General features: G+C 40.0%; 2 protein-coding genes and 2 pseudogenes across 6 annotated transcripts; 3 read left to right on the top strand and 1 right to left on the bottom strand.

The window, feature by feature from the left end:
• Window positions 1-3,416, top strand: LOC104773899 (uncharacterized; annotated as a pseudogene). Its single transcript, XR_015587704.1, has 10 exons — window positions 1-269; window positions 361-430; window positions 515-591; window positions 697-750; window positions 846-914; window positions 1,011-1,073; window positions 1,352-1,434; window positions 1,516-1,581; window positions 1,668-1,777; window positions 1,984-3,416. The product of XR_015587704.1 is annotated as an uncharacterized LOC104773899 (transcript).
• Window positions 2,267-2,995, bottom strand: LOC104773898 (dof zinc finger protein DOF1.2 pseudogene; annotated as a pseudogene). The gene has a single exon (XR_015587703.1). The product of XR_015587703.1 is annotated as a dof zinc finger protein DOF1.2 pseudogene (transcript).
• A 3,692-nt stretch (window positions 3,417-7,108) lies between the features above and the next one.
• On the top strand, window positions 7,109-17,546 carry LOC104773900 (nardilysin-like). 3 transcript variants are annotated; one of them, XR_015587105.1, is made up of 11 exons: window positions 7,109-7,262; window positions 7,362-7,434; window positions 7,809-8,023; window positions 8,113-8,153; window positions 8,461-8,573; window positions 8,706-8,779; window positions 8,874-8,969; window positions 9,071-9,181; window positions 10,672-10,818; window positions 10,996-11,139; window positions 11,240-11,638. XR_015587105.1 is itself a non-coding variant. In XM_010498571.2 (11 exons), exons 4-11 carry the CDS (start codon window positions 8,118-8,120, stop codon window positions 11,330-11,332), a joined length of 912 nt encoding a protein of 303 aa, XP_010496873.1. In that variant the 5' UTR covers window positions 7,109-7,262; window positions 7,362-7,434; window positions 7,809-8,023; window positions 8,113-8,117; the 3' UTR covers window positions 11,333-17,546. The 3 variants fall into 3 exon arrangements, 2 of the variants coding, with proteins under 2 accessions (XP_010496873.1, XP_087352043.1); XM_010498571.2 differs by having other exon boundaries at window positions 10,672-10,914; window positions 10,994-11,139; window positions 11,240-17,546; XM_087495917.1 differs by having other exon boundaries at window positions 10,672-10,914; window positions 10,994-11,139; window positions 11,283-17,546.
• On the top strand, window positions 11,765-14,035 carry LOC147923436 (uncharacterized). The gene has a single exon (XM_087496437.1). It carries the CDS (start codon window positions 11,765-11,767, stop codon window positions 14,033-14,035), a length of 2,271 nt encoding a protein of 756 aa, XP_087352563.1.
• Window positions 17,547-17,985: the final 439 nt, after the last annotated feature.

Consider the following 17,985-nt stretch of genomic DNA (forward strand, 5'->3'; position numbering starts at 1 on the left):
CCGGTAGAATTGAAGAAACACCAGACGACACTACAATGGCTGCCTCCACCGCCGTGACGTACGGAGCATCATACCTGCTTCCTTCACGAACCGCATTAGCGATATCTTCCCGGAGGTTATCTTCATTCTCGCCATCGAAACGGTTAGACCTCAGCTATCTGCGGCGGAGACTCAAAGTCAATGCACCATCGCCGAGGCGCGTCGTGGTTCGTGCCGCCAGAATTGAGTCAGGCGGAGTAAAATTAGGAGCTAGAGCTCCCAATTTTGAGGTAAAAAATGTCACATTCACGTCGTCTGTATAAAAAAAAACAGAGGAATTTCTAATCTTATTAGAGATTTGTGTGTGATTGAAACTTGTAGCTTACGGAGCCGCTCACTGGAAACTTATAGAAATTAGAAGATTTTGAACTGTACCCATCTCTACTGGTGAGTAATGAACTACTTTTCAATTTGTTAATTCAGTTTTTTAATAATTTGTAATCTTAAAACCTCTGTTTTTGATTTTGTGTGTTAGGTTATGAACGCAATCATTGCCCGTTTGTGATTCACTTGAAGAAAGACATTGTAAATCTTTGCAATTTCTATATGGAGGTAGGTAACTTAACATTTTGCTTCTGTGTTCTTTCCATAGCTTTGACTCATTATGTATTGGTTATCTTATCTTAGCTACATATATATTGTTGTCTGGTTCTGCAGAAAGGTCTTGCTGTTGTTGCTATATCTTCAAATTCTGTTGTAACTCATCCTCAGGTTTGTGTTTGTTGTGATACTCTCTAGTGTTAATGATTTATTTGTTGAGATGAGGTTTCTATATGGTTTGTTCCATGTTCGTTTCCTTTTCACAGGATGGGCCTGAGTTCATGGCAGAGGATGCAAAAGTTTTCAAGTACCCATTTCCTTACTTGTATGATGAGGTTTGGATTCTTTCTTTTTTTTTGAACTTTTTCAGCATTGTTAGTTGTATATACGATTATTCTGATATTTTGGTGACATTTTTCCTCTTGCCTCAGTCACAAGAGGTTGCAAGAGAATTTGGAGCTGTTTGTACCCCTGAGTTTTTCTTATATAAGAAGGTAATTTGTGATCATATCTTTTGATAAAAGATTGCTAAGTAGCAGGGAAAATGTCTACTGTTTTGGATATATTGTGATTATTTCCTGCTAAAGCATGTAAAGATGAACTCACAAAGCTCTTATGTCTTATATTTGAAAGATAGCCATTTGTTGGACTGAGAGTAGTTATATTATGAATTCCTTTTCAAGCTCAAACAAATAATACTTCTTATGGAAACTTTGACTTGTTCTGTTAATTAACTCTATCTCAACTTGTTCTCGCGTGTCAAATGGAGCAGGATGGTCGTAGACCATTTGCGCTGGTCTATCATGGTCAGTTTGATTATTCCCGGCCTAGCAATAACATATCAGTATCTGGGAGGTTTGTTATCTATGTTACTGCTTTTAACATATCCCAGAGAAGTTGTTATATAGTAAACCCTAACATGTTTTATATGTGTAGGGATCTAAGCCTGGCGATTGATCTTGCCCTTAGCTGTCAACCAATACCATCAAATCAAAAGCCAAGGTACACTCAGATTTTGATACATTTCTCTTCAATTCTTTGTTTACCATGTCTATAGTCTTTGATGACCTGCATTTGGTATCGTAAAGTGTTGGTTGCAGCATAAAGTGGCATCCAGAAAACAGAGTCGTCAGCTAATACATTGCTCGTGCTTACAAACTGCATTGTATTAGAAACAGCTGCGAAACATTATTTTCAGGTAAGTCGTTTGTTCTATATTAATTGTGTTCCATAAACTCAGGTCCATATTATGTCAGAACCAGCCAAAGATCGATGAAAACTGTTAATTATTGTTTCTGTTCCGATAGAACTGAACTTCCTTTCTTATTTACCAGAATCAGGAGTAGAACTGCCAAGGTTTGCTTTTTTAACATATATGAATAGTGAGAATTTCGAATTTTACAGGTATGTTCTAAAATCGAATCTGAAAGGAGAGGAAAAGGCAAAAGAGAAGAACTTTGAAACCCTACCCGCAAAAAGAACATAGAAATTGTAAGTTTGTATCCATTATTCAAGATTAATATACAGTAGTCTACTCCACGGATCCTATTCTGTGGGATCGTTCATGTGTGATATAACTTCATGAACAATATAAGAATGAGTTTTAGTGTAAATAGTACTTATTTTCTATATATAATAAATTAAGTATATGTGATCAAAATGAAAGAAACCATCTTTCTCTTCCTGGTCAAATCCCGAATCTGGTAAAATCTGTTGAACTCCAGTTATCACCATTGATCATGAATCTCCCCTGAGAAATCAACTGGTCTGGCTCCTCTGTGAATGAGCATTCCAGCATCTCTTGTAGCTCTTTGTCATCGAGTAAACCCTGGAACTCGAAGATCTCCTCTCGATCTTCTTGGAGGAACTGACCAAAACCTCGTTGATCTTCTTCGGTCTTATCGGATAGATGATTGAATTCCCCATAGAATCCAAGATCCACTTCGGTTTCTTGGCAGATATCCCAACTCAAGGAATCTAAAACATTGGTGGTTGTTGTTACCGGTGAATCTTGATCGGATCCAGTAGTATTATCTGTACTAGAAGGGCTACGATCAGTCACGTACTGTGCGAAAACCGCAGCCAAATCAATATCAGAACCAGCAGGGCTGGACTGAGTTCCATCATCTTGGTTAATAAGACCATCAGTCCGATTCTCGTTCCGACCAAACCTTTTGTGACTGTTGTGTCTGCTGCGGCTTCTCTTGCGACAGCCTCCACCTACAGGAATGTTGCGGAGAGAACCTCCCTTGGTCCAGTAACGACGGCAACCTTTGCAGAAGTATCTAGGCTGAGACAAGCTGTAGTTGTTGTAATAACAAAACTTGGTGTTGGACGATGCACAACGAGGACAAGCCGGAGCAGTAACCTCTTGTCCATAGGAAAGCTTCCACTTCTCCTCCGGAATTATTTCCATCTCCGGTGATGGAAACTGGTGCTACTGGTAGCTGTTGTGTCCAATGTACGGCAACATTTTTCATATACTTTTTTTTTATGAATTTTGAATGTGTAAAGATTGGAAAGGCTAACAAGTGGGTACTTGGTGTATATTCGAGTACATCTAACTCTATATATATGGGGTTGTGTGTGTGTATATGTGAACTTAGAGGTGAGGAAGAGCATGTGTGTGTGGAAGCAGAGGTGCATCGATACATGTGTGAAGGCTTACGAAGTAAACGTGGGCGGTTGCCGAGCCGTGCGTCTCCTTTTCCGTTTCTTCTTCATCAAGTTACCTTCGAATTTGGTCCTTCGTAAACTTGTATAATGACAATAAAATGTTTATTAATTTTCATTTAATAATCCGAGTTTAAATAAAACGATTGGATGAATTTCTGAAAGTTTTTGTTTCATACCATCCAAGAGCTAATTAATACGTATAAAGTATGTACAATCTAGAATCAAAGAAACTCTTTAAGATTTAAGAACACAAGAACTAAAAGAATTACTCTCTTTTATTAACCTTTAGGAAAATCTCTCAAAGCCAAAAGCTCTCTCTTGTTCTCCCAAATCTCATAAGTTATGCAACACCTCTTACATATTCTTATATAGAAAAACTCTTAGACAAGTTTCCTAATACAAAATGGAGAACTAAATTATTAGATAACTCCTAAATATACTTGACTTTAGGCTCAAGCTAATTCAAGCTTAATCAACAATACCATCCAAGAGCAAATTAATACGTATAAAGTATGTACATTTGTGGCTGTGCCATCATTTTCTTTCAGTTACTAACAGTCGTGGTAAATCTCTACATATAAATATTGTTAAAACCAAGGTTGCTCTAGTGGTTTCAAAGAGTTTTTTTTTTTTTTTTTTTAAATGTCACACTAGTTCAAGTCGATAGATATCTATTGGAGGAGACATCAGAAAATTTCGGTTGATGCATTCCCGTTTTTTTGTCTGCTTGACCTAACCTTGAATGTATGTAAGTAGAATACAGGGACAAGGATGAGAAGATTAAAGATGTTATTCTCTATTGTAAGATGAATTCACCAATTAATTTCCGCTGAGTTTTTACGTTTTTCTGTTTACTTGATTTTTAGGGATAAAAATGTGGTTCATTTTCCCCAAAAACGATTCCGCCTATAATCTGTTATACTTCGTTTCTACCATTTGTATTTGGTCTATGTAACTTGCAGTACGTAGTCGACCAATTTAGCTAGCTATACATACAATCTTGGATTGGTACGGGTATGGATTTCTGATTTTCTCGGTTTAGTAAAAGTTAGGAACCACATTAATCTTGGATTGGTACTCCAGTAACTTTCATGTTTCATTTACGCATTTTCTGAATATATGATTAGGTTTATGAAAAAGATACGTATTGATTCCGTGCTATTTCTTTTCTTTCTTTTTAACCACATTACAGCTCCGTTTTGATTTTGATATGAGTAGCCTTGAAAGAAAACAACCTCAATGATATAAAACAACTTTGATCTAAGGAGTTGTTTCTTGTTTAGGAAATCGAAATATTGGCATTGTTAAGACTTTAAGACTGATTCAATACTAACTATCTAGTATCTAGAAGCAGCCTTTGCAACTATTCTTATGACGTAATATATATTATGGTATTAGTAAGACTATGATATAATATAATTCTTTATTGTTTATACTATATTATTATATATCGATAATACGCGTTAAGACCTTTAAGGTTATACGCGTTCACTCTTATCAGAAGCTAATTGATAAGAAATATGTTGATAATCTCTGTTCAGCAAAAGTTAGAATTATTCCTTTTTCTTTTTGAAAACAAAAATAAAAATGGAAGAATCTACAAAGACTTTGAAAGACCAATCACTTTCCAACATTAAGTGAAGATATATAGAGATGGACCTTGTCATTTGGAGATTCGATCGAGTTGGACCAAAAAATAGACTCAAAAACCAAACACAAAATACTTTTTCTCCCTCTCATGTCTATTTCCGCGTCTAGCACCATTTCAATTATCACTTTTTCAGGTTATCATGATTTTATATTATGTTACTACTAGTCTATTACGTACCATACATTAATTGCCAAAAGAATACAAATATAATATATACCATCTTGCTCTGTTACAAATTTTATATGTACATATATGTCAATATGTCAGAATCATCAGATGCTATTTGAATTATATTTTTAAACAATAACTGAAATCGAATCTTGAAAAATCAGTTAATTATACCTAGAGTGATTCAAGGTCCAATGGCTTTCCTGGAAAAGAACAAAAAGATTGACAAGGAAGGAGATCTTCAGTTCGAGTCTACTAACGAAGTCATATATGTATAATCCAAATTTCAGATATATAAGAAAAAAAAAAGTCAGTTACAACGAATTTTAAAAGTAAATAGTATTTAGTTTGGAAATTCAATATGAACTGAGGCCAAATTGTTTTCGATGAAAATTTTGTATAAAATCAATTCTCACGTTAGTAAACCAAACAAAATATAAGTCATAATGAAATGATAACTAAAGTAGACGCATTTTTGTGTTAGTCCTACATGGTACGTAAGCAGATCTCATCTAAATTTGCATGTTAATAATTTGACCAGAGCCATGCCAACATTGATGAGCAGTTAGAAGGAGAACAAACCCAAATAAAATAAAAACGTCAATAAAAAACTATTACTATTGTTTAAGAAAACAAATTAACAAATAATATAATAATTCTAAAACATATTCTTTCATTTTCTCCACAAAATATTTGACCAAGTTTCCAAAATAAAGTTACAATTTATAACTACAATTTAAAAATTGAAAAAGAATTGGGTAAAAATATCAGAAAAAAAAGAAAAGAAAATAAAAACATGAAATATTTTACTTAACTATAAAACAATTTGGAAGAAGAAACTTAAAAAAAAAAGGTTTTGTCACTCCTAAACCCACTATAATAATCACAAAAGTATGAAAGATGTTGTAATGAGACTAGTAGAGAGGCAAAAGCAAAGCAAATCTCTTATAGTCTTATCTTAATGGTTAAATAACTAATTTTTGTTTTTATATTTTTCTTACTTAATTAACATAATTATTTTTCAAACAACGTAATTAACATATTAGAAGTTGATGTTTGGATAGTACAACAAGCCCACATTTTGGTAGCATAGAGTTTGATCATTATAAATTGTAAAGCTATATTTGATATTAAAAAATATATATATATATATATATATATATATTAAACAAAGGGAAGACCTTCTCATAAAGAAAGTGTTTTTATTATAGGAGACCACATTTTTTAACTTGCGTTTGGTGGAAAATCTTACTGGCTGATTTGAAATCTCTGTTGAGACTATATCCTGTTATCTCAGGGGTGTCAATGAGAATTGACAGATTTCTCAGGCATACGGCTGAAAGTTGCTGTGCAGACTATCAATAGACACCTACCTACTTTTAAGAATCCAGTAATCATTAAATTCCAAGAAACCTCGGTTCTCGCAGGCATTCTCTCAAATACCGAGATGGCTGGCTAATTCTTATTCCACATTCACAGCTCTAGTCCGGAAACAAACCGAGTGCCATCAAACTTGTCGGTTTCACTGCTTCTATCAAATTTTAGCCACAGAAATTTCAAAGGCTTGAAATTAAAGAAAGTGACGTATACGTGGGAGAGGTGGTGGAACATATTATATTTTTAACTACAAACAGTTATCCATATTTTTAGTTAACATATTATATGTTTATTAAAATGTGTTCTTATTCCATTATATTTGTATGAATATTTCATACACTTATAATCACTTTGTTACACTTATTACATAGCAAAACCCATTACAATTTTGTTTGTAATTTGGATCCAATTTTTTTAGTTGTGCGTAATTAGGCCCATTATTATTATTGTTTTGTTTGGGTCGATTCGGTTCAAATTAACCGAAATAGAAAAGAATTTTTGCTATTTTCGTACCAACTTTAAAATACTCCATTAACCGAACCGAAATAGCCGCCGAACCGAACTTTTATTCGGTTCAATTCGGCAGAATTTTTGATAACCGAATAACTGAATAGCCGAATAAACCACCAAATAAGCCGAATGCCCATGGCGGCTAGTACCTGGTACAGCTGGAACCGAAATGAAATAATATTAAAAAAGAGGAGCTTCCTCCCCAAGTTCTCACTTCCTCCTCTTCAAGCTTTCAGAATCGAGCTAGTCAGAATCGATTGAGAGAACTGAGAACCATGGTTCTCTTCTTTCTTTAAGAAAGGTAAGTTCTCACATTTGTTTATGAAAAATTCCTAATTTTGTTTCCGATAGCGTCTCGCTTTTATTTAAGATTTTTTTTTTTTTTTTTTTCTTTACCCAGCAAGTGATTTCAAAAAGAGGAGATCATCGAATCGAATCACATCATCGGTAAAGAAAAAAAAACAAAACATCCGGTAAGCGTTTTATCGTGCTGAGACATAGAGATGATTGTAGGATTGAGTGATTGACCACTTACTTAACAATGCTAGAAAAGATCTCTTATATACACGGTATATTATAGTAATAATTTTATACACAACATTTTTTGTTTCTAAAATCAAACCTCATTAGAGAATAATATTCGTTGTTAATAGTTTATTATTTCGGGTTATGGACCGATAGAAAATCCCCCGTTTTTGTTTTTGTTTAGACAAAACAACAAATCTCTTGGTCTAATTATCATGAACAGGATGTTGTCGCTTGCTCATAAACAACAATATTATGTGCAATGTATTATTTTTTTGGTTGGGTTCTCTCTTTACGTCTTCTTACAAAATAACAATCCTAGGAAATCACAACCATGGAGATATTACATTCCAAAACATCTACATCAGAGTTCAGAGCGATCGAGCTTGAGAACGGTCTGTGTGCCGTATTAATAAGCGAGCCCTTATGTCAAGATGATGGGTATGGCAGTCAGTATCCAGCAGCAGTATCATTGGCTGTGAGGTCAGGAAGTTTTTTTTGATCCTCCAGAACTCCAAGGATTATCCCACCTGATTGGTATGGTAATTTTGAAATAATTTCTTTCAATAGACCATCCAAATTGATTAAAGGGATTCCTAACCTCTTTGTTTTTGTTTTCTTTGTAGAACATATGCTCTTCATGGGTTCAAAACGATTCAGCGGTGATGTAAGAATATTTTATATGTAGTTGCTTTTTTATACATATTTCTCACACCAATTGCTAGAATAAAGAATGTTCTCTTGCTATTTTTTTGTTTTGTTTGAGAAACTTTCGTTTAGTATCCTTTGATTATATCCCTACCACTCTGGCTTTATATATATAGCCCTCGTATAATCATAAGTCCCTGAGGAGATCAATATATCAAACTTTTCATTGCTTTTGAATCTTTTTTTCTTTCTAATTTGTTCTTCGTGCAACTGCCAACTGTAGTCCTGACTCCCTTAGATCTTAATTTAATTTTTCCTTCTTCTAGATTACCAACTTCTTGGCTAAACATGGAGGCAGTTCAAATGGCTTTACAGAAAAGGAGCATACTATCCTTTATCTCCATGTCAAGCCAGATTACCTTAAACCTACTTTAGAAAGGTATAAAAAAACTCACTTTATAATAGTTATATGTCTAAGGAATTGGAATCACAAAAAGAACCTGCAGAGTCAAATTCTTTTCTTTTTCCTTTCTTTATTGGGTTGTTTTGACTTGTCTTTTACTTTGTTCAGATTTTCTGATTTTCTTATTGCACCCGTCCTGGACCCCGCACTTATGGCTAAAGAGATATGTGCCATTGATTCAGGTTTGTCAGATACTGGGATCTCCGTCATCTTTGTTGTTCATGTCAAACATTTTCTAGAATTCTGATGTTTGCAATGCTTCAATCCTTTTTCCAGAATATAACACTCACAAGGAAAATAATTTTAACCTTATCGAAGGACTCAGGGCACATACATCCAAGAAAGGACACATATTTAATAGATTCTGTTGTGGTAAAGGCTATACTTTTTCTTGCTGCCTTAAACATGTATGTTCATTTTGCTAAAAATCATGCATCACTTCTTTAATTTTTTTCATGTGTTTGCCATTTAAGGTAACAAAGAATCCCTTAGCAATGCCAATCCCAATCTCGGTGAACATGCTAAGAAGTTATTCGATGAATGCTTCTCTGGTGGTGCAATGAAACTTTGTGTTATAGGAGGAGGTACATCTCTGGTTTCGTTGTTTTATTTCAGTTCTTGTTTTTGTTCTCTTTTTTTTCGCTCTGATATAATGTTTGATTTACTGTTTTGTGTTTAAAATCGGGAAAACGTCCTATTTCTCCCTCGGAACTATCATATCGTATTAGATCCACACCGAACTTTGACCTCGTTCTATAGCTCCTTCGAACTTAAGTCGTCCACCTATTTCTACCCGAATCCATAGTTCTATTGCTATTTTCTCTTCGGATTAAAACTTCTCATCTAATTCTCCATAAATTTGGTTTATACGGTTTATAATTGGTTTAATATTTGCTTAACTAACTAATAAATCCTATTAACCGGATTAAATCTTATTTCAACCCGATTTTAAAATTAAACCCATCAAACCGGATGAAGAAAGCTGAAAATTTAACCACAAAAAAATAAAGCTTAAAAACAATTGAGAAACCTTTGCATAAAACTCATTAATCTCTCGTCAGCCAAGGTAGACTAATCCTTTGGATTTTGAATTGAGGATTTCGATTATGTGGGTTATTAGATAGAAGAAGACTGGGGAAAAACTTTTGGGTCTTGTGGCAAATTGGCAATGATGTGATTTTAGCATAAAGTTTGCTGTTTTGAGAAGAAGATGGGATCTGGGCGGAGCAAATCATGTTGTGGCTCGTCTGTGGTGAGAGGAGATGATGATATCGATGTGGCTTAATCTCCTCTGTCGTCTTCTAGTGGTGGTGAAGCGGAGAAGATCAAAGAGTCTTTGTGTGGTCTTCACTCTTCTTGTCTTCACGACAATGACGATGATAATAATGATGACCAGGTCTGGGTTTTTTTTTAATGTAGTTTCGATTGTTTTATGGAATTAGGTCAAAATCATGAGTCTTGATTTCTTTAGGTGTGTAATGGATGGATAAGGAATGGTCATGGAAGTGATTCACGGCGTAGAATGGAATCAAGGAATCAAAGAGATGATTCAAATTGCTATGAAAATTGACCGATGAACAAAAATCTTAAAATTTGCCCAGAAAAAAAAAATCTGAAAACGAAAGACGTGGGTAACATCGACGACACTAGATTGGTTCATCCTTATCGACAGATTATCAAATCTCAATTGAAATGATTTTTGGTTAATTGCAATGATTTTCCAATGTACTTTTGTAATTTTGAAATCAAAATTCACAAAATAGTAATTTTTTTTTAGTTTCAAAAACCGGGTGAAGAAAAATATGTTAGACATATTGTTTACGGGTCGGGTCAAATTTTTAATGTTGTCTGGTTTGAAAAATTGGTTACATACCAGATTTGTGTCGGTTTGTTAGTAAACCGTTTAAACCAAAAAAATTGGAGAAATAGCAATAGAATTACGAATTCGGGTAGAAATAGGTGGACGACTTAAGCTCGAAGGAGCTATAGAACAAGGTCAAACTTCGGTGTGGATTTAATACGATATGATAGTTCCGAGGGGGAAATAGGACGTTTTCCCTTTAAAATCTGGTAGAGGACCTCGATACACTTGAGAGCTGGGTGAGACGGTTTTTTGGCCCCATCAGAAAAGGACCACCAAAAACTATCCATATCCCTGCCTTCAACATAAGAGAGCCCATATGGGATGCTTCTATATCATACGGGCTACAAATTAAAGCTGGTCATATTCTTGAGATTTCATGGATTCTTCCACCTCTATCACCCAACTTTTATTTGGAAAGGCCTGAACAGTATCTTGTCAAACTATTAAATCAGCGTGAGTACTTTATTATGATGTCTTGTGTCTTTATCTCATTCTTCAAGAGCTAGTTATCTAATGTTGTGCTTCATTTCAGAGGGTAAAGGAAGTTTGTTTGCTTTCTTCAAGAACGAAGGATGGGCAAATTCTTTAAACGTAGTGCCTTTTGATGGATGCAATTGCACCTCAGTAGGCTGTCTGTTTATCATTTCCATGAACCTGACACTCTCTGGCTTGGAAAAGGTAATTTAATCTAAACTCCTCTCATGCCCCTATGTAAGTAAATGTTAACTCAAGTTAGAGATGGTTTGTTGTAAACTAACAATATCTATTTATTTGACAGAGATATGAACTGATTAGTTACACTTATCAATACCTCATGTTAGGGGTGGATCCAACCCCAACAAAAGGGCCCGGCCCAGGAAAAAGCCCATAAATATCCCTTTCAAGAGAAGAGGGTATTATGGTATTTTTCCTAGACGAACCGACACGATTCCCTATAAATACGGGCGTACGGCCTGTAGAAAAGGGGATCGGAGAAAAGCAGGAGAATTTGTGCAGCAAGTACAAAAAGCTTAGCTCGTCCAAGCAAAAGTCAACGGTTCCAAACTCATAGCTTGGAGAATCGACGAGATATCAGCTCGTCTATTATCCTCGTCTACCTTTGTAACCCGTTCAAGTCGCGTTGTAGCTCGTCTTTTGTGTTCCGACACCAATATAATAGAAGAGAACTTCGACCCTCTTTGACCGAACTAAAACATATTAATTGTGACCAAAAGGGACATCAACAATTTGGCGCGCCAGGTAGGGGGAGCCAAGTCAAAGTTTTCTAAAAAATTGAAGAACGGACCTACACCGACTGGATAGGATGACAATAATTGACAAGGAAAGAAGCAAAGAAGCAAGCTCGTCGGGGGGAACGATAACCCCGGCAACGGGTCAAGCGGAGCAGACAGTCTTTCCCACGCCAGACGCTCCAAGAAAGACCGTGACAGTAGAAAGTCCGGAGACCTTCGTCATAGCTACAAATTTGATGACCCCGGCGACCGTAGAGGCACCACAGGCGCCGACACAACTTTCTTTGCTCAACAACCAGCCCGTCTCTAGTATAGACGAGCTGTTCCGAGGAATCTTAACACGCCTTGACCAGCAGGAAGAGCGAACAAACAACCGTTTGGATGCACTCACTGCGGCACAGCTTAACTCGGAAGACGAAATCAACCACCTCAACAACGCTCGGCTCAACCCAGTGAACTTCACCTCGGTAAGAACAACGCCAGGGTCGTATGTGCAAACCAGCAGATTAAGATGTAATCCTGCCCAGCACCCTATCGAGCGGAATAACGACGTAACCGATCTAACGAAGGACGCCGAGCTAAAAGAAATCAAAGAACAAATGAAAGAAATGGCCGCAATGATTCAAAAAGCAACGGATAAGGCACCCCAAGTCGGACTTATGCTCGAAGCAACACAGCGAACTCCGTTCTCTCGGAGACTCGCTACGACGACGGTCAGACGGGCAGTCAAGCCACGGTTGGGTCACTATGACGGAACAGTCGACCCGCGAGATTTCTTACTCACCTTTGGCGTAGCCCTCGGCCCTTTGCAGTTCAGCCCAGCGGAATACGACGCTGGAGCTTGTCAAGTTTTCGCCGAGCATCTAACAGGAACCGCATTGAGTTGGTTCTCGAGACTCCCACCCGGATCAATCGATAGTATCAGGGAGTTGATAACCGAATTTTTGAAGCAGTTTTCTGTTTTGTTCGAGGATAAGAATTCCCATGCCGACTTATACGCCTTAACTCAGCACAAGGGAGAATCGCTTCGATCCTTTATAGGGCGATTCAAGGAAGTCTACGTCAACATTTCAATTCTGGACGCTGCCGCAATTGTCGCACTTCGAAATGCGCTCTGGTATGAATCTCGGTTCAAGGAAGAGCTGTCTTTAACGCACATCGAGACCATATCCGAAGCATTACTCCGAGCTGCAAAACACATTGGACTCGAGGAAGAGAAAGCTATCAATGCTAAGAAGCATTCCCTAGAGGCAAGTGCGACGCCCAAACAGCTAGTAGCCGCAGCTCCAAAAGTTGACTACGTCGAGCCTCGACAACATTTCGTCAGAAACCAAGATCGAACTCGCCGAACTTTTGCGATCGGTGAAAACAAGTATATACGGAAAGAGGGAGGTGAAAATAGTGCAACCCCGTACTGCGATTACCATCAGAGTACAACCCACGCAACTGACGAGTGTCATTATCTCCAGAAGGTATTGATGGAGCGATACAAGAAAGGAGCAATAATCGTCGAGCCCGACAGAAGCAAGACAACTCGACCTGGACGAAGCGACGCCAAGCGCGCCGAATATATCGCTCGAAAATTCGTCAAGGATTCAAAGATACTAGCCGACCAAAGCGAGGACGAGATGGAAATTCAGAATCTACTCACCGAACGGCGCGAAAACAGCGGTAACGAAAAACGACCGCATACAGACCGCAAGCCCGACCAACATCCTCCGACGATACGACGAATCAACATGATAATGGGCGGGCTAGCCGGATGCAACGATTCGGTTAGAGCGATCAGAGATTATACTAAGAAGGCTGAAATGACGAAATCTTGGCCGTCAAGGTTCAAGGCTGAAGGCATGCCAATCACTTTCGACGGAAAAGATCTAGAAGGCTTGGATTTACCACATAACGATCCATTGGTCGTCGAACTCTTGATCGGCGAAAGTGAGGTGACGAGAATATTGATCGACACTGGAAGCTCAGTCAACGTCATCTTCAGAGACGTGTTGGCCAAAATGGAAGTCGGCGAACGGGACATTATGCCAGAATGTCACTCTTTAACCGGCTTCGACGGGGATCATCTTATGTCCGTCGGCACCATCACATTACCAATCTTCGTCGGGGGGATAGCCAGATACTTTCGGTTCGCAGTTATCGACAAGCCAACGATCTACAACGTCATCCTTGGAACCCCATGGCTCCACAAGATGAAAGCCGTCCCGTCAACATATCATCAGTGCGTTAAGTTCCCAACTTCGAAAGGAATATACACACTGCGCGGCAATCAGCAAACTGCACGGGCCTGCTTCCTGATCGAGCATAAGCTTCGCACCGGAAAGAAATTATAGCAATCAAAGCAGCGGGTCGGCGACAGTAGCACGTCACCGACAGACGGAAAGCCGACTGCCGTCCAACAGGGCATTGCCGCGGTCGAAGAGGTGATCCTAGACGAGAACGACAAGAAACGATGTGTCAATATCGGCACGGAGATAACATCCGCCATGAGGAACGAGTTGATACTCTTCCTCAGGACTAACATCTCAACGTTCGCATGGAGCATGGCTGACATGAAAGGAATCGACCCAAGTGTCACGACCCATGAGCTCAATGCCGACCCGACGCATAAGCCAATCAAACAGAAACGGCGCAAGTTAGGCTCTGAAAGATCGCAAGCAGTAAACGACGAAGTTGACAAACTCCTCGGCGCCGGGTCAATCAAGGAAGTAAAATATCCAGAGTGGCTAGCTAATCCGGTGGTCGTCAAAAAAAAGAATGGAAAGTGGCGAATCTGCGTCGATTTTACCGACCTTAATAAAGCTTGCCCAAAGGATAGTTTCCCATTGCCAAGAATCGATCAGCTCGTCGAAGCGACTGCAGGCAACGAGCTGTTAACCTTTATGGACGCCTTCTCCGGTTACAACCAGATTCTAATGCACAAGGACGACCAGGAAAAAACATCGTTTATCACAGATAGAGGGACGTACTGCTACAAGGTCATGCCTTTCGGCCTTAAAAATGCGGGAGCGACGTATCAACGGTTAGTCAATAAGATGTTTGCCGAGCAACTCGGCCGGACTATGGACGTCTACATCGACGATATGCTCGTCAAGTCACAGCACGCAAAGGATCATATCACTCATCTGCGACAATGCTTTGATACCCTCAACAAGTATGGGATGAAGCTTAATCCGGCCAAATGCACATTTGCAGTCAAATCCGGCGAATTCCTTGGGTACCTGGTAACCAGACGAGGCATCGAGGCGAACCCGAAGCAAATTAAGGCAATCATCGATCTACCACAACCAAAGAACGCCAGAGAAGTACAACGATTAACGGGACGGATCGCTGCTCTAAACCGTTTTATATCCAGATCAACCGACAAGTGCCTACCATTTTACCAGCTTCTCAAAACAAAGGGCAAGTTCGAGTGGACCGAGGCCTGTCACAGCGCGTTCAACGAGCTAAAGAACTACTTATCGACCCCACCGATCTTAGCAAAACCAGAGCTCGGCGAAATCTTGTTTCTTTATATCGCGGTCTCAGAGTCAGCCGTCAGCGGTGTACTCGTTAAAGACGATCGAGGAGAGCAACGACCCATCTTTTATATAAGCAAATCACTCGACGACGCGGAAACTCGTTACCCGACAGTCGAGAAGGTCGCGTTGGCAGTCGTCACGTCCGCAAGAAAGGTCTGACCGTATTTCCAGTCGCACACTGTCGCTGTCCTGTCCAACCAACCTTTACGATCCATACTGCACAGCCCGAATCAATCGGGCCGACTAACCAAATGGGCAATTGAACTTAGCGAGTACGACATCGAGTATCGAACTCGTCCAGCTGCTAAGTCCCAAGTACTCGCTGACTTTCTGATTGAACTACCGTTCGGGGAAGCCGAACCAACACCCACTGACCCGTCAGATGACCGGTGGACCCTACATGTGGACGGGGCATCCTCTCATCTTGGATCAGGGATAGGAATTCGACTAACTTCGCCGACCGGAGAAATTTTGGAGCAATCCTTTCGTCTCCGATTCCAAGCAACCAATAACGTCGCCGAGTACGAAGCACTCATCGCCGGTCTAAAGCTCGCTAACGGAATGCAGATCAAGCGGATAAGAGCTTTCTGCGACTCTCAGTTAGTCGCCAACCAGTTCAGTGGAGAGTATGATAGCAAAAGTGAACCTATGGCCGCCTACCTCGATGTCGTTAGGATTTTGTCAAAACGCTTCGACGAATTTGAACTCATCAAAATTCCCCGGCCGACGCTTTGGCAGCACTCGCTTCAACATCGGATCCCGACCTTCGGCGAATCATCCCGGTGGATAGCATAGATACGCCGAGCATAAGCGAAACATATACCGAGACTTGCCTCGCACTCCACCAGCCCAATGAAATTAGGACGACTTATCGAACGAAGAGGTCACGCCGAGGATGCGAACCTGCCTCAGACAGCGACGCGACAGACTGGCGAGTCGAAATCCGAGCATACTTAGCCGATGGCGACGTGCCAACAGACAAATGGGCTAAACGACGATTAAAAGCCAAGGCCGCCCACTACACCTTAATGAAGGATCATTTGTTACGATGGACGGCGGCAGGAGCCCTTTTGCTCTGCATACACGGCGACGACACCGAGCGCGTCATGATGGAAATGCATGAAGGGGCCGGAGGAAATCACTCAGGTGGCCGAGCCTTGGCACTACGAATCAGGAAGCATGGCCATTACTGGCCAACGATGATATCTGACTGCGAAAAGTTCGTCGCCAAGTGTGAAAAATGCCAGCGACACGCCCCCATTATTCATCAGCCGACTGAACTCCTACGAACCGGAGTAGCTCCTTACCCTTTCATTCGCTGGGCGATGGACATCATTGGCCCACTACCAACTTCTAGACAAAAACGATATATACTCGTCCTTACCGATTATTTCACCAAGTGGGTCGAGGCCGAGTCTTACGCAAATATCAAAGCGAGGGACGTCCAACTCTTCGTCTGGAAATATGTAATCTGTCTCCACGGTCTCCCGTACGAGATAGTCACCGACAACGGGTCGCAGTTTATCTCCCTGCAATTCGAAAGTTTTTGTGCACGATGGCGAATCAAACTAAGCAAGTTGACGCCGAGATATCCGCAAGGAAACGGCCAAGCCGAAGCTACCAACAAGACTATACTCGATGGCCTAAAGAAAAGACTAGACGCCAAGAAGGGTGCCTGGGCCGATGAGCTTGACGGAGTACTTTGGTCCTACCGAACGACCCCAAGGACATCCACTAACCAAACCCCATTCTCTTTAGCCTACGGGATGGAAGCAATGGCACCCGCTGAGGTTGGCAGTTCCAGCCTCCGACGAACAATGCTCGTCCAAAACACCGCACTTAACAGTCAGATGCAAATGGATAGACTCGACGAGTTGGAAGAGGAACGAGACAAAGCACTCCTACGAATCCAAAACTACCAGCTCGCCGCAGCTAAGTACTACAACAAGAAAGTTCACAACCGGCATTTCGACGAAGGGGATCTCGTCCTCCGTAAAGTCTTCGAAAATACCGCCGAACCAGATGCCGGAAAAATGGGAGCCAATTGGGAGGGTCCATATCTAGTATCCAAGGTCGTCCATCCCGGCGTATACGAACTCTTAACAATGGGCGGCAAACCAGTGCCGAGATCTTGGAATTCGATGCATCTCAAGCGCTACTACTACTGAAAATCACCAAGCGAGCTCGGCTATATCCGGCTCGTCCTTTCTATAGTTTAAATAAACATGTAAATGTGAACTACGAACGGCTTGATCCTTCCTGATCGGAGGGTACGTAGGCAGTCCCACTCTATGGGACACAGCCACCAATAATATAAAATTTCTTTTTCAAAAGAATGAATCGTCGTTTATGAATTATTTTAGTCATTACCCTGGCCCGGTAATGACCCGAAGTTCCGACGTATTATTCTAAGCCGAGTCGCAACTCGCACCAAAGGATAAGCCGACTGTTAACGGTCGCCCCTGGTTATATTAAGCCGAGTCAAAACACGCACTAAAGGATAAGCCGACTATTAACGGTCGCCCCCGGCAATATTAAGCCGAGTCTAACTCGCATAAAAGAGATAAGCCGACCATCACGAGTCGCACTTTTAAGTCAAAAAAAAAAAAAAAATATATATATATATTGGAGTCAAGTAAAAGTAGAACTCTCAGGAATACGAACTTTGATTTAAAGGGGGGGATGCAAGTCTGATGAGGGCGCCGACCCCACTACGGCACAAACAAAAAAACATAAAAGGAGAGGAAAGAACTACAACAACG

This window comes from Camelina sativa, chromosome 17, assembly GCF_030686135.1.
Source record: "Camelina sativa cultivar CO46 ecotype springtype chromosome 17, ASM3068613v1".
Classification (NCBI taxonomy): Eukaryota; Viridiplantae; Streptophyta; class Magnoliopsida; order Brassicales; family Brassicaceae; genus Camelina; species Camelina sativa.

What these genes read in the sequence shown, in the direction of transcription:
- LOC104773900 (XM_010498571.2), top strand. Translation starts at nt 8,118, where the DNA reads ATGCTCTTCATGGGTTCAAAACGATTCAGCGGTGAT. An exon ending in CTTAAACCTACTTTAGAAAG is followed by an intron (nt 8,574 to 8,705) that starts GTATAAAAAAAC and finishes TACTTTGTTCAG; the next exon opens with ATTTTCTGATTTTCTTATTG. An exon ending in GATATGTGCCATTGATTCAG is followed by an intron (nt 8,780 to 8,873) that starts GTTTGTCAGATA and finishes TCCTTTTTCCAG; the next exon opens with AATATAACACTCACAAGGAA.
- LOC147923436 (XM_087496437.1), top strand. Translation starts at nt 11,765, where the DNA reads ATGACAATAATTGACAAGGAAAGAAGCAAAGAAGCAAGCTCGTCGGGG.